This window comes from Barbus barbus (genome assembly GCF_936440315.1).
Source record: "Barbus barbus genome assembly, chromosome: 27".
Lineage (NCBI taxonomy): Eukaryota > Metazoa > Chordata > Actinopteri > Cypriniformes > Cyprinidae > Barbus > Barbus barbus.
The window spans coordinates 7012037-7027891 of NC_136755.1; the positions used below are offsets into that span (position 1 = coordinate 7012037).

A 15855-nucleotide genomic window follows, 5' to 3' on the forward strand; every position below is an offset into this window, starting at 1 on the left:
GAATGCTATTTTTACAATTAAATTTGAGGACAATGAATTTTCAGTGTTAACAACACAATAATTATATTTAATTGCTATTTAAACTAAAAATGGCATAGAATAGTACATAAGTACACAAATTAGGATGCACCTATTAAGCCATGTTAAGCATTTTAGAATAACCTGCTGTTTACTGATTGATATACTGCACTGAGTCTATGGATTACAAAACTTGCAATTTGTTCAAATATTTTAGTTTTTTGGTTTCTTTTGAGAGATGATCTAAAATATTTGTGGCTTGAAACATGGAAACTCGACTGGTCTGAAGCCCTATGAGCTCTGTGGAATTCTATATTTTGCCCTCTAGGTCTCTGAAGCAGTCACATGACTAACTATGAATTATCCCTTTAAATGGTTTTGAGACATTTAAGAAATCCAATCTGAAAGTAACAAAACGTTCTGTATTTGAAACAGACCTGTAATAAGCTCCAGCTCTCCTCTCTGTAAGATTATAGACATCATGAGTGTGAGTTGTGGGGCGCTTTCAAAAAATGTCTCAAATAGACAAAGCATCTGAAGGTCTTGGTTTAGGTACCTAGCCATACCCTCTCTGAAACTATTAGTGTGATGACGAAAATCCTTCGTGGAAGTCTCTATCACCCCAGCATACCTGTGAACACAAGGTACTTGCATTTACTCAAGCAACACTTTACAATTTTCTGTAGAGAGAGATATACGGTTTAAAAAGATCTGAAACAGAAAGTAAAGTTAACATCCACTCATAAACTCCTCCCATGTCACTTTGAATGATTTAGTCATGCATCAGAAGCCAGGTGTGCTCCACTTGACAGGTGCGCTGCCCATAACAATCATGTCATGTATGTATAATACACCAATCATGATCTGGCACAACAAGTTTGATTGAAAATGACATGGGACAGACAGATGAGCTTACATTTGGGGAGCAATCAGGATCTGCGGTTTGTCTCATTTTATAAATCAAATTGCATCTCTAAGAAAATGGATGCTAAATGACTACAACTACGTGCAGCACCAAAAGTCGCAATAATGGTAAGCAGTATTCAATTCACGTATTTACTATTTGATGCAACTCTCATAGTTAATGAAGCCCAGAGCCACCTACAGGCCTATTATGTGAAGTAGGCTGGCGAAATGGTGATGTGACAGGACTTTAGTATATTACCACTATGCAGCATTATGAAAGTGTCTTATTTCAAATATTCAAATATTATTTCACTATAAAAGAATGGTTTTCTATTTTAATATAGAAAGTCATAAAATATCATTTATTTCTGTGTTGGCAAGCTGTATTTTCAGCATCATTACTCCAGTCTTCAGTGCATGATCCTTCAGAAATCATTCTAATATGCTGATTTATTATCAATGTTGGAAACTGTTTTGTTGGTTTCTTTCTCTCTTTCCCTCTTTTTTTGGGAAACTTTATCAGTACTTTATGAATGATCCTGTGATACTTTTTGGGGGGTTCATTGATAAATAAAAAAAGTTAAAAAAGAACCGCATTTATTCAAAATAGAGATGTTTTCTAACAATATAAATCTTAACAATCCCTTTAACAACACAGGTTTCCAACATTAATAATGAATCAGCACTACATAAAATGTATTTTAAAGTATATTAAACATTTTGATTATATAAATGCAGGCTTGATGACTATAAGTGACTTCTTGCAAAAATATAAAATAGTAATGTATCCAAACTTTTGACCAATAATTTTTATTTATTTATTTTTATTTATTTTTGCATTGCCCTTATTGTACATTTGAGTCCCTGCCCTGAGGAATGTCCCTGATTCTGTTTATTTCTGTACAACAAACAAAGTCCAATGTAAAAACCTGTTCCTGAAGTAAAACGTGTTGAGAACCACATTTGCATTAAAGTAAACAGGGAGAGAAAACTTTAAAGAAAAAGTATACTTTAAAGAAAGAAAACATTAAGTTGCAGTTACAAGGTATGAAGCTCTGATCTACTCGCTTGACTGATGCTAATGCCAAAAGGAGGGCGGTCTTAAGGGTCAAGTGCCTAGAGCCCTGAGGACTATAGGGCCCACATAGGGCCCTGAGGACTGTAGATAAGTCCCAGGTTGGCACAGTATGAGGACGAGGCGGATTCAGTCTCTGAGCTCCCCTCAGGTTGATAATACACAGGGCATCTTTTTGAGCAATTTTGCACCGGGCCAATCATGGGAAAGGGCATCTCACTGCTTCAAAAATTTAATCGGGCAGTGAAAGTTGTCTTCTGAGGCAAAGAGGTCTCCCAGATCATTTGAGGCATTTGGGGATGTAGTCTCAATTCTCGTTGGGCCACATTGTCCCTGGACAGCATGTCCGCTCCTTGGTTCAGTCTGCCCGGCACATGAACTGCTCTTAGCGAGAGGAGATTGCTCTGTGCCCATAAAAGGAGGCGTCACGCCATCCTGTAAAAGGAACGTGATCTGAGACTGCCTTAGTGATTTATAAAGGCTACCACCATCATGTTGTCCAAGCGGACCAGGACGTGGTGACCCTTTAGAGCCAGTAGGACAGCTTTCAGGGCTAAAGAAAATACCATCATCTCGAGGCAGTTGATGTGCAAGCATTGCACCATGGTTGACCAGGAGCCGAACATGGTTGACCGGTCTGCCCTCAAACAGTGTTCCCCAACCTGAGTTGGAGGCATCTGTCATGGATGTCAGGCCCGACAGGACGCCTGACTGAAACAGGCGAGAAGTTTTCTAAGGGGCCACAGCTCTGATGCAGCAGTGGGTTACGTCCCTGGCGCCAAATGTGGGACGGTTCATGAGCTTTGAGCCAATATTGAAAGGCCCTCATGAGAACCAGACCCAGAGGGATCATAGAGGAAGAGGCCGACATAAGGCAGAGCATCCTCTGAAAAACTCTAAGGGGACATGAAGTCCCGAGTTTGAATGATGCCGCTAGCCGCTGAATTGTCAGGGAGCATTCCTGGAGTAATCCATGCCTGCATTTTTAGGAAAAACAAGTCAAAATTAAGTGAGTTTTTGCTTAGAACAAGCAAAATAATCTTCCAAAGGGGTAAACAAAATAATCTTATTTCAAACTGAAAACAAGATTATTTTGCTTACCCCATTAGCAGATTATTTTGCTCGTTCTCACTTAATTTTGACATATTGTTTTCTGAAAACAAGACAATAATTTGTACTTGTCTAGAAAATCCTTCTCGATTTAAGATTTTTTAGATATTTTGGCTGGAAACAAGACAAAAAAATCTAAGTAAGAAAAGCATTTTTGCAGTGCAGAACGGCCAGGCACAGGAACAGATTCTTCCCTCAGGCAATCCATTTTATGAACACTTGACAATTGTGGAACACACAACACTATTTATACACTTATTTATCTAACACACATAGGCCTACTTAGTCTACATTACAATTTGCACATAATATACCTGTACATACAAAACTGTCTATTGTAATATACCTGTACATACAATTTTCAATTTGTATATTGTTATTCCCTGTTTACTTGTTCTATTTTTATTATTTTATTACCTGTGTTTTTGTCCTGTCACTGTCATTCTGTTGCACTGTAGTCTGTGGAAGTGTCACAAGTGAGGCTCCTGTACTGCCTCTCTTGCACCACCAGAGGGAGCCTTCACCTGAATATTGACTGTTTTGATTCGGCCTTCAATTCCCATCAGCCTTCACACCTGGGACTGATTGCACTGACACCTGCATTCTATTAGTCACTCACACACAGTGTTGCCAATTTAGCAATTTTGTTGCTAAATTTAGCGACTTCCCCACCCCTTTTTTCAAAAGTTTAAAGGGAAGTTAAAAGGAAAGGGAAGTGGTGCGTGGCCAAGTATGTTGACCCATACTCAGAATTTGTGCTCTGCATTTAGCCTATCCAAGTGTACACACAGTAGTGAACATACACTCGGAGCAGTGGGCAGCCAATGCTGCGGCGCCCGGGGAGCAGTTGGGGGTTCAGTGCCTTGCTCAAGGGTCTCACCTCAGTTGTGGTATTGAGGGTGGAGATAGTGTTGGTTATTCACTCCCCCACCTACAATCCCTGCCGGACCTGAGACTCAAACCCACAACCTTCAGGTTACAAGTCCAACTCTCTATCCATTAGGCCACAACTGTCTTTAGAGACAGATATAGCAACTTCTTGGACAAACCTTATCTAATCTCTCATCTTGCCCACTGATCTATATTCATCTTTATATAGATCAGTGAATTTACCATTATGATGTCATCTAGTGACATTTAGCTACTTTCAATTGAAAACAGTTGGCATCACTGCTCACACATACACGCATTTAAGCTGAGCTCATTCACACTCTCATTGCGAAGTCTTGGTTTGCTACGGTTGTCAATTCTGAGCGTTCTTCTGTGGATTACCTTCTCTGTGTTTTGATCTGGTTTGTTCTCTTGTGTCTGATCCTTGCTGCCTGCCTTGACCCTCTGCTTGTTACTGGACTGTGATTGTTTATCTGCCTGCCCCGACCTCATGCCTGTTCTCTGGTTTGTGAATGTTAATCTGCCTGCCCCGATCTCTCGCCTGTTTCTCATGCCTCTGAATTCGCTGCCTCTTCCGAGTTGCTGCCTCTGTACTGTGTTAATCGTTGTGTTCATAAAGCTGCAGATGGATCCTCACTCTTCTGACTCGTTGTTACAGGAAGCTTCTGTAACGAAAACAAATTCCTCGTATGTGTAAACATATCTGGCATTAAAGCTCATTCTGATTCTGAAATTTGCTCAGGAAATTGCTGTTTTTTTTTTTTCATCCACCGGATAACCGCAGGGGAAAGCTTGCTCAGTGATCTTCCTCTGACAGGTGCTGCTCTACGGTGAGCAGACTGAGCTTCTTGCTTTGACTTCTTTCTTCATAGTCCAGCGAGGAGATGATCTTCATCGCTGAAGGAGAAAAAATCTGATGAATGGTGCTCTGAGAGCCAACTTACAGTATATAGCAGTCAGCTCCTCCCCTTTTGGCAGGCTGAAGCACCATTTGTTTGTGCAGTTACACAAAAGATCAAATAAGGCTTTATTATCAGAGTAAACAGGAGTTTCCCCATAAGCGTGATAATGCCATGGGAGAGACTGTTCGATAGGGAACACACAAGACATTTCCTAAAATATCTTCTTTTATGTTCCACAGAAGAAAGTCAGTCATACATGTTTGGAAAACGTGAATAAATGATAGAATACATATTTTTGGGTGAACTATCCCTTTAAGAATCAAATATGGTAGGATGGTTTTCAGTTTATTTTTTTGCAATAGATTGTTAGAAGAAGAATCTAATAAGATTTGAAATACAGTGCATGTGTCATAATGAACTTAACCTTTATGAATCTTATATGTTGTGTCACTCTTTTTGGAGTTTTTCAGCCTACTTTCATTTTGAGTTCCATGGAAGACACCGAAAATTCATATGGGTGTGGAATACTAGATGGTGAGCAAATGTTGACACAGTAACATTACCAAAAAATATATATATAATTAATTCATTCATTCATTAATGTAACAATACAATAACTTGCAGATGTAATAAAAACAAAACATTGATCGTTACAGTACTGTTGCATTAGTTGCTTCACACATTTATTTGTTTTAATTGCAGACGAGGTGTTTGTTGTGTACAAGTTAGCAGCATGTCGGCCCATCCTCTTGTTAAAGGTTTGAACAAAAGCACCGTCAGCCTGAACATCCACAGGTGGCTCCACTCCATCCGATACGTCATATAACTTTTCCCAAACTACTACAACTACAACTGGGTCGTCTCTGCATCGTGGTACAACCACCATGTGGTCAACAAAATGCAAGCGTCTGTGATTATAAACGCCACATCAAACCAGCTGAAGTACCAGATAAGCCTCAATTAATGCAGTAGTCTTCCAGTTCAAAAATACATTATACATTAAAATACATCAAAATACATTAATATCATGTCAGTTAATAAAACATACTGTTTTACTGTAAATTCTGTGGTTCTGCACTGTGGTTTACTGTGAATGTAAAAACATTATAAATACAAACTTTAATTTTGAAAGGGGAGGGGGAATCTTCAAAAAGTTCAACCAAGTACTAGAAGTAGAAATTAGCAGCCATGGTCCTGCTCCTCTTGAGGACTCCAGTGAAAGGCTGCGCAGGCGCTGCAGCTGTATCTTCCGGGGACAAGTCTGTCGAGTCTGTTGAGTCTGCGTCATATGTTGCAGCTTGTCTAAACGGCCCTTCACTTGGTTCGGCCATTTTGGGATGAAACCATCTATAGTATATAATTTTAACTAGTATTCCAATGACATACAAACCTAGTAGTGTCGGGATCACCATATAAGGATTTAAGGAGCTCCAGCAGCCTGCATACTCAAACACCTTCCAGCACCAGAAGCCCAGCAACATCACCGTGTCCAAAGCCATGAAACTATAATAGAGAGCCATCTTTACTTTTATGTTTCCTTGTTTTGATACGTTAAACCAGCAGAAGTACCAGATGAGTCCAACAGCAGCTCTGAAGAGCCATTCCCAACCAGGACTTTTCATGTGATCGGTTTTCTGGCTCCAGGCCACTAAAACCAGCAGCAACCACAAAGACAGGAAGTGAGTTATGATGTAGCATGGCAATACACTGCAGAAGAGTGCCAGAGCAGTTACACGGGGAATAATCACCAACAAGTTCCACAGAAAGTAAATCACAGTGGAGATCAAGCTCATCTTGCGTCCTTTAGAACCATAGACATGCATGCCCCGGTGGTACAAGGCTACATTAATGGCAATTGCAGCAGCTGCTGTAAGGAGTTTTAATCCTGAAACAAAAAAAAATTGAATGTAATCAAACAATATGACATGAATATGCGAGTGAGGTATATAATCACAGCCATGGTGATGCTGAGGCTCTGAGCAAAACACAGTAGTGGTGTTGCTGAGTGAATCAATGTTTGGAATGAATTGGTTAAGTGAATAAACCAATGACTCACTCATAAAGACTTGTTACCATACCACCGATTTTTGTTTTTGGAATTTTCAGTGTGAACACACCAATCATACTTAATCCCACTAATCGTTCACAATCACACTAATTATTCTAAAAATGGCATAGAATAGTGCATAAGTACACAAAATGGGAGGCACCTACAGTCTTAATACATTAAGCCACCTGTCTTGCTGTTTTATTGATTGAAATACTGCATTGATGTTCTGTATATGGGTTACAAGTGCCTAAAACTTGCGGTTTGCGCACATATCTTTGTTTTCCTTCTTTTGAGAGATGAACAAATGGAAACTTGACTGGTCTTTACTGAAGTTCTACGGATTCTAATTTGTGTCCAGTCACATAACTGAAAACTATGAAATATCGCTTTAAGTGGTTCAGCGATGCATGAAAATTATGACCTAAAGATAAGAAAGTGTTCTGGATTTGAGACAGACCTGTAATAAGCTCCAGCTCTCCTCTCAGTAGGATTCTAGACATCATGAGTGTGAGTTGTGGGGTGTTTTCAGAAAACGCCTCAAATAGACGAAGCATCAGGAAATCATGTTTCAGCTTCACATCCACATCCTCTCTGATACTATGCTGCACATCATTTCTGAAATGATTAATGCGTTGAAGAAAATCCTTTGTTGAAGTCTCTATCACCCCAGCATACCTGTGAACACATTGTTGCATTTACTTCACCAACACTTAATACAACAAAACTTTACAAGGCCACAGTTTGGATGTTGTTCTACATTATGAAGTAAAAATGACTCCAGACTGTTTCCATACCAATTCTCGTTCACATTTAGAGAGCTTGTTTTTAAATGATAACCCAATTCAATTGTTCACATTAGGAATTAAGAAAATAGCTCTATTTGATTTGATTCAAAATTAATATTGAAGGGATCTGTCATCATTGGTTCTTGTGGAAGATAAAACGTGTTTTTGTATGACAAGACAGAACAAAACTCATTGTTTCCATGTGTCAACTGCGCACATTAGAGCTTTCACCATATTGATGAGCTCTATGTGTGTTGATCAATGTTTATATTTGGATAAAAGCCTAAATTTAATCTGCTTATTTCGTCTCTTCAGAAGACTTTAATTAAACCTATTGATTCAGATAGATGCCTTTATGAATATTTTGAAGTTTTGAGTGAACAGAGCAACAAAATCTCTAATGTATCATTAAAAATATCGTCATTTGTGTCATTTGGAAATACATGAAGGTGAGTAATGGATGTATTTTATTTCAGTAATGAGGACTATTTTTAAAAATATACACTAAAGTATACTGAAAATTGAGAAGCAAATCTGTCACAGACCTGAGATGGACTCCGAGCTGCAGGAAGTGGAATGGTTTGATCAATAAATGCCTCTTTGCAAATTTCTCCACCTTAGTCTCAATCTTATCCAGGGAATCAGAGTACCAGAGCCAGCTGAACACCTGTAACAGCACTGAAGATCCCAGCAGCAGAAAGATCATCACTGCCATATACACATAAGCCCCATCCTGATGAAATGACACAACAGTCCAAATGTCCAGCGCTATATCCAGCAGGGACAATAACAATCCCACCAAAGTAAACAGGTATTTCAATAAAAAACCAAAAGGAAAGCGCTTCTGAGTCTCCACCATGATTCAGTCCAGTGTGAGAAACCTAACAGCATGTAATGTTTTTCTGCAGAGTGAGATATATATGCTGTTTAAACAGAAAATAAACCTTATGTCCAAATCATAAACTCCTCCCATGTCACTTCTTTGAATGATTTGTCATGTGTCAGACTGTAGTGAGTGATGTCACATGTGACCAAACTCGTACGCATTGGTTTAAAGTGGGAAGTGTCAAATATTCACTCACTAAGTTTAATTATATATCTAAAGTCCAGTACTGAGCAGTGATTCTCTTTGTTGCTGGGGTATTTATTTGATTATTCATTATATATATTTATATATACTGAACAGACTTGTTAAAATCCATAACTTAATGTATGAACAATAGCAATAGGGCACTGATGCTTGCCTCAGGAAATACATAAATAAAAAAAGCACATATTCTCTGTCCTAAATGCTCAGTTATGTAACAGAGAGCCAAAGAAATAACACAAATGCCAGCCATATAGTAGCTGGAAAAAGACATTCCCAGCTGTGTGTCCTATCAGACTTGGCAAACAAAATCAGCTGTCAAGTACAGTAACAGGCAGGACATGGCAATGGTTACTCAGAAACAATAAAGTAAATAAACATAAAACACATTGAGAATAGTCTGGCTGAATTTATTTAATACATCTACAAAACATTGAGTGGAGACCTGTCAGAAAAATCCCTGAACAGAACTGATGTAATATCATAACCCATGATGTATTAGCTTGCATTCACTCAGCATGACAAGAACTAAGCAATATCTAATGCGCCGTACATGTGACGCCAGACATTTCAATGCACATGATATCAAAATGAAACTAGAGCCACAAAAAATACATACAGTAGGAAACATTCACTATTGGGTAATAAAAATACCTCAATTTGTTGTGACAATGAGACATTTTAGTGAAAAATAGACAGGAAGTGAGCATAAGAAATTTAATCACAATGCCATTCAGTTCAATCCATAGTGAAAAATAAAATTACAGGAATTTCATAAGATACAGTACTCACATAAATTGGACCAAAAATAGAAGTGAACACTTTGTAAGCTGATTTACAGGTGCATCTCCATACATTAGAATATCGCGAAAAAGTAAATCTTTTCTTGTGTTATTTAAAAAAGTGAAACTTTCATATATTTTAGATTCATTGCATGTAAAGTAAAACATTTCAAAAGTTTTTTTGTGTTAATTTTGATGATTAGAGCTTACAGCTCATGAAAGTCAAAAATCAGTATCTCAAAATATTAGAATATTTACATTTGAGTTTCAATTAATGATCATCCCTACAGTATAAATTCAGGGTCTCTCTTGTTCTTTGAAACCACAATAACGGGGAAGACTACTGACTTGGCAATGATCCAGAAGACATACACTGACGCCGTCCACAAAGAGGGTAAGTCACAGAGGGTCATTACTGAAAGCTGTGGCTGTTTACAGAGTGCTGTATCAAAGCATATTAAATGCAAAGTTGACTGGAAGGAAGAATTTGGGTAGGAAAAGGTGCACAAGCAACAGGGATGACTACAAGCTTGAGAATACTGTCAAGCAAAGCTGATTCAAACACTTGGGAGAGCTTCACAAGGAGTGTACTGAAGCTGGAGTCAGTGCATCAAGAGTCACCACGCTCAGACGTCTTCAGGAAAACGGCTACCAAGCCACTTCTGAACCAGAGACAACATCAGAAGCGTCTTACCTGGGCTGTGGAGAAAAAGAACTGGACTGTTGCTCAGTGGTCCAAAGTCCTCTTTTCAGATGAAAGTAAATTTTGCATTTCATTTTGAGATTAAGGTCCCAGAGTCTGGAGGAAGAATGGAGAGGCACAGAATCCATGTTGCTTGAAGTCCAGTGTGAAGTTTCCACAGTCTGTGATGATTTGGGCTGCCATGTCATCTGCTGGTGTTCATCCACTGTGTTTTCTGAAGTCCACAGTCAACGCAGCCATCTACCAGGAAATTTTAGAGCACGTCTTGCTTCCTTCTGCTGCCAAGCTTTATGGAGATGCTGATTTCATTTTCCTGCAGAACTTGGCACCTGCCCACACTGCCAAAGGTACCAAAAGCTGGTTCAATGACCATGGTGTTACTGTGCTTGATTGGCCAGCAAACTCGCCTGACTTGAACCCCATAGATAGAGAATATATGGGGTATTGTCAAGAGGAAGATGAGAGACACCAGACCCAACAATGCAGATGACCTGAAGGCCGCTATCAAAGCAACCTGGGCTTCCATTACACCTGAGCAGTGCCACAGGCTGATTGCCTCCATGCCACGCCGCATTGATGCAGTAATTCATGCAAAAGGAGCCCCTATCAAGTATTGAGTACATATACAGTAAATGAACATACTTTCCAGAAGGCCAACAATTCACTAAAAAAATCTTAAGTATTCTAATTTGTTGAGAACCAAAAACGTAAACTACTTCAGTCTGTGTGCATTGAATTTATTTAATACACGAGTTTCACAATTTGAGTTGTACACAATTTCACAATTTTATTCCACAATTTCAGTGTAGTCTTTGACAACTACCAACATACTTTTGTCAAGAAATCCTGAAGGAATGCTAATAGAATTGGAAATATTAACCATTTAGAAACTCAATCCTAATGGACTCAAACCCAAATCCTTCAAAGAGATAATTCATCCAGAAATGAAACATGCATCATTATTTATTCACTATCGTGTTGTTCCAAACCTGTGTGACTTTCTTTCCTCTTTGGAGCACAAAAGATATTTTGAAGGAAGCTGGTTTTCTGAGACATTTCTCAAAATATCTTATGTTTCACAGAAGAAAGTCAGTAATACAGGTCTGAAAACACATGCTAGCAAATAACAGAATATTCATTTTTGGGTGAACTACCCTTTTATGAATCAAATAGTGTATGAAGGTTTTCAATTTATTTGTATCCAATAGATTCTTAAAGGACTCTTGTTTGATCCTATTTTGATATGAAAAAAGGAGAAAAAAAAAGAAATCCCCTTTTCAGGATTTTGTATTTTAAAGATAATTTAGTAAAATACAAATACTGTGATAATAAATGTGTGGCACATCAGACTCCTGCCTCTCGTGTGTCCTTCAGCCACATTAAAGCAGCTGATTCAACCACACTCGAGCTTAGGGTGTTTTATTATTTTCAACAGGGGTACTTGCATTAAATCCAAAACACATTACAAAACTATGAACATACAGCATCAATTACATCTAAATACACACACACACACACACACACACACACACACACTATTCTGACTTCCACTAATGGGATCCGAAACTGTTTGGTCTCCAATCTTCTTCGAAATAATTTCCTTCTAATCAGTATTTCTATGTCACAATGTGTTAAACTAAATTATGAATCTTATAGAACCGCTTGCAGGAAGATTATGAAATTTAGCACACAGATAGAGGACAGTCTCATCATTAATCACAGCAAATTGTGGTATCTCTAACTCTCTAGTGCTACCGACAGGCCAAATTTGAACTTATGTTTCTGCTAATAACTTTTGAAAGCAAAATTATTTTTACCCCTGATCCATTAGCTCATACAGAAACAAATGCATATCAAAAATTGAATGTGTACAGGTCAAGATTTTTTGTAATTTTTAATTTTCTGAAAATTTATTTTTTCACACTCATCACAGACTGTTTGTCCAACTTTCACCAAAATTGGCTCAGATCATCTTCAGAGCATTCTCAAAAACTTTTTCATACACCAAATAATTTTCGTAAAGTGCGTTAACAAAGTTGAAGAAGTTTGGGCAAAAATGGACATGAGGCTTTATCTCTGCAAAGCTTTAGCGGATTCTGAACAAACTTGGTATGATTTATAACAAACATGACCCAAGTAGTTTCAGCACAACTCCTCCTACTGGTCAAAAGAGATTTAAAAAAATTGGAAGGGTTGGAACCATCTGTAGTATATCATTTTCACTAGTATTCCAATAACGTACAAACCAAGTAGTGTCGGGATCAAAGGAGTTCCAGCAGCCTGCATACTCAAACACCTTCCAGCACCAGAAGGAAATGTAGGAAAGCATGTAGGAAATACTGCTGCTGTACATATAACATGAAATAACCCCCACATACAGGAGTTTTTGTGTGGCGTTTCAGCTGCTTCAAAAAAGTGAATCATTTTGTGAAGCAATTGCTTCAATTAATTCAAAGTTCTGAAAAGCTGAGCAACACATAGTGCCATTGCTCGATGTTTGGAATGAATTGGTTGAGTGAATAAACCAATGAATCACAAAGACAGTCAATTGATGACAGAATTTTCCATTATGGGTTAATTATTGTTTAAGTGGTTTAGAGACACATAAGAATTATGATCTGAAAAAAAGTAGGTGGTCTGTATTTGAAACAGACCTGTAATGAGCTCCAGCTCTCCTCTCCGTATAGACATCATGAGTGTGAGTTGTGGGGCACTTTCAGAAAATGTCTCAAATAGACGAAGCATCTGAAGATCATGGTTCAGGTACACAGCTACACCCTCTGTGAAGCTGTTAGTGTGCCGAAGAAAATGTGTTGTGGAAATCTCTATCACCCCAGCATACCTGTGAACACGAGGTGAGAATTAATACAACAAAAAAATTCAATAAACAGCGAGGCCACAATTTATTTAGACGTGTAAACAGTTTGAATCCTGTTCCTATACCAGTTTTCAATCACATCTGTTGAGTTTGTTTTTAAATGATAACCCAAATTAGTTGTTCGCACTAGGGATAAGGACACTAGCTCTATTTAATTTTGAATTAATGTTGATATTGAAGGGATAGTTCACCAAAAAATAAAAGTTCCCCCATCATTTACTCACCCTCATGCCATTCCAAGCCGAGATGTATCATGAAACACAGTATCTTTGAAACACAAATTTCTGGACATGAGAACAATCCCCATTGCTTCTTGCAGAAGATGAAATGTGCTTGTGTGACACAAGAGAACAACACTAATTGGTTCTAGTACATCAAGCATGCATATTTGAGCTTCCAATTGCCATATTTGATTATAACTATGCATACTGATCAAAGTTTATATGTGAATAAAAGCCTAAATTCAATCTGTTCATCATATACAGTGATTGTGTCTCTTAAGAAAGAATGGATTATACTCCTTAGTTCATTTAGATTATGTTTACAATGGCTTTATGAAGATACTGACATATCAAAGATTTGCGTGAAAGGTTTCATTAAAAATATCATAATTTGTGTTTCGAAGATGAACAAAAGAGTTTAAAAGACATGAAAAACTGATGACAAGAGTTTGGGTGAACAATGCTTTTAAGTGATTATAAATGTATTTTATTTAGCATTACTCTTGTTAAATAGATGTGTGCTTAATTGTACTGAATGTGCACTTGCAGTGTACAATAATTAAAATCTTAAAAGTTAACCATATTTCAAAAACAAAAAGCACTCTAGTTCAACAAATTTCATTTACGTTTTTTTCGGGGTTTTTTCACTTGCTTCGGCACATTTTTTGAAACCGTCTCAGCATTCTTTAAGCTGTAAGTGTATGTCACAACTGTTTGCTGTAACATCAGAACATGATTGCATGTCTGGAAAATGTACTAACTCAAAAATATTTTTTCATACAGTACATTTTTTGTAGGAATGTGTTATATGTAAACTATTCACCATTGCCTATTCATTTTACCCACTTTATTGCTGTACCTACACCAACACCACACATTCTTCATAACTACATATTGCTCTTCCACATTAAGCAATTTTACATGTAACATTTCTACAGACAAATGTACTGTATAAATATACATTTATAGCTGCTTCTGTTTAGGGTTGTGACATTCCTCATTAAAAAATGGTAGTGATTGCGCTAGATAAACTTCATATATATGCTTCCAAACTTGGCTGATTGCAAGATTGTGATTCGATTTCATTACAATGGCAAGTGGGGTTGCAAAGGGGTAGACATTTCTAGTAAATTTCTGATTTGCCCCTCCCCAGAAATGTACTACATATTTCCAACAGTTTCCAAAAATCCTGGAAAGCTTCCAAACATTTCGGGAAGTTTCTGGAAATGTTCTGCCCCTTTTCAACCCCAACAGCAAGCCATTTGCCAACTTAGCAGACATTAAAACCATTCCATGTCAGATATGTATGGGATATATTATACACACGTCTGACAGATTTTGATAACTGAATGGATCATTTTGCATGTGATGGTTCATACAATGAAAGAATGTTTAGAAGTTGTGAAGAGTTTGACAGTTTCAATGTGAATCAACTCATCAGTTTTGATCAATAAACCATATGTATTTAGTTGTTGATTGTGAATTCTTTTTCGCAAAAGTATTCAAGGAAAATAGAGAAGCAAATCTGTCACAGACGTGAGGTAGACTCCGAGCTGCAGGAAGTGAAATGGTTTGATTAATAAATGTCGGTCTGCAAATTTCTCCACCTTAGTCTCAATCTTATCCAGGGAATCAGAGTACCAGAGCCAGCTGAACACCTGTAACAGCACTGAAGATCCCAGCAGCAGAAAGATCATCACTGCCATATACACATAAGCCCCATCCTGATGAAATGGCACAACAGTCCAAATGTCCAGCGCTATATCCAGCAGGGACAATAACAATCCCACCAAAGTAAACAGGTATTTCAATAAAGAGTAATGAAAAGGGAAGCTCTCCTCCATGATTCAGAGTGTGAGAAACCTTACAGCATGATAGTAAAAAGACAAAAACCTCCCTTTGCCATGGATGTATACATACACAATGCTAAAAATATCTGAAACAGAAAGTAAACATTAGACTCACTCACTTAAACATGTGACCAGACTCGCACGCATTGGTTCAAAGTAGGAAAAGCCCACTGATCTTCAATAGAGATCAGTGAAAAAGACAAATATTTGGTCACAATGTTTCATTTAAATCTAAAATCCAATATTCTGAAAAAAAGAAAGCCCAAGTGGTAGGCAGTGATTCTCAGCCAAAAATGATAATGAATTGCTAAAATGTATACCTTGAATGCAATGTACTTCACTTTGCATAAAAGGCACCAAATGCATAAAATGTACAAATGTAAATCTGACATGAAGTATGTTGTTAACTTTTGAACAATAAAATTAAAAATGTAAAAACTGAGTCCTGAAGCAAAGTGGGTGTTCCGAGTGGTTATTTACCGGGCTAATAGTGTCTACTCCTGTGTCTATATATACGACTTGGTCTCAAATCTCTCCTCCAATTTAATGGTATTTCCTCATTATTGTTCATTATTATCCACCAGGTAGAAATCATCA

General features: G+C 37.7%; 1 protein-coding gene across 1 annotated transcript; it reads right to left on the minus strand.

Annotated features, from left to right (window-relative positions):
• Positions 1–5937: 5937 nt before the first annotated feature.
• Positions 5938–15252, minus strand: LOC306847005 (XK-related protein 8-like; the record flags this gene model as incomplete). The annotated part of the gene is made up of 6 exons (XM_079380739.1): positions 5938–6787; positions 7410–7627; positions 8283–8581; positions 11141–11166; positions 12964–13151; positions 14945–15252. The coding sequence occupies 6 exons, from the start codon at positions 15250–15252 to the stop codon at positions 6069–6071; spliced, it is 1758 nt and encodes a 585-aa protein (XP_079236865.1). The 3' UTR covers positions 5938–6068.
• Positions 15253–15855: the final 603 nt, after the last annotated feature.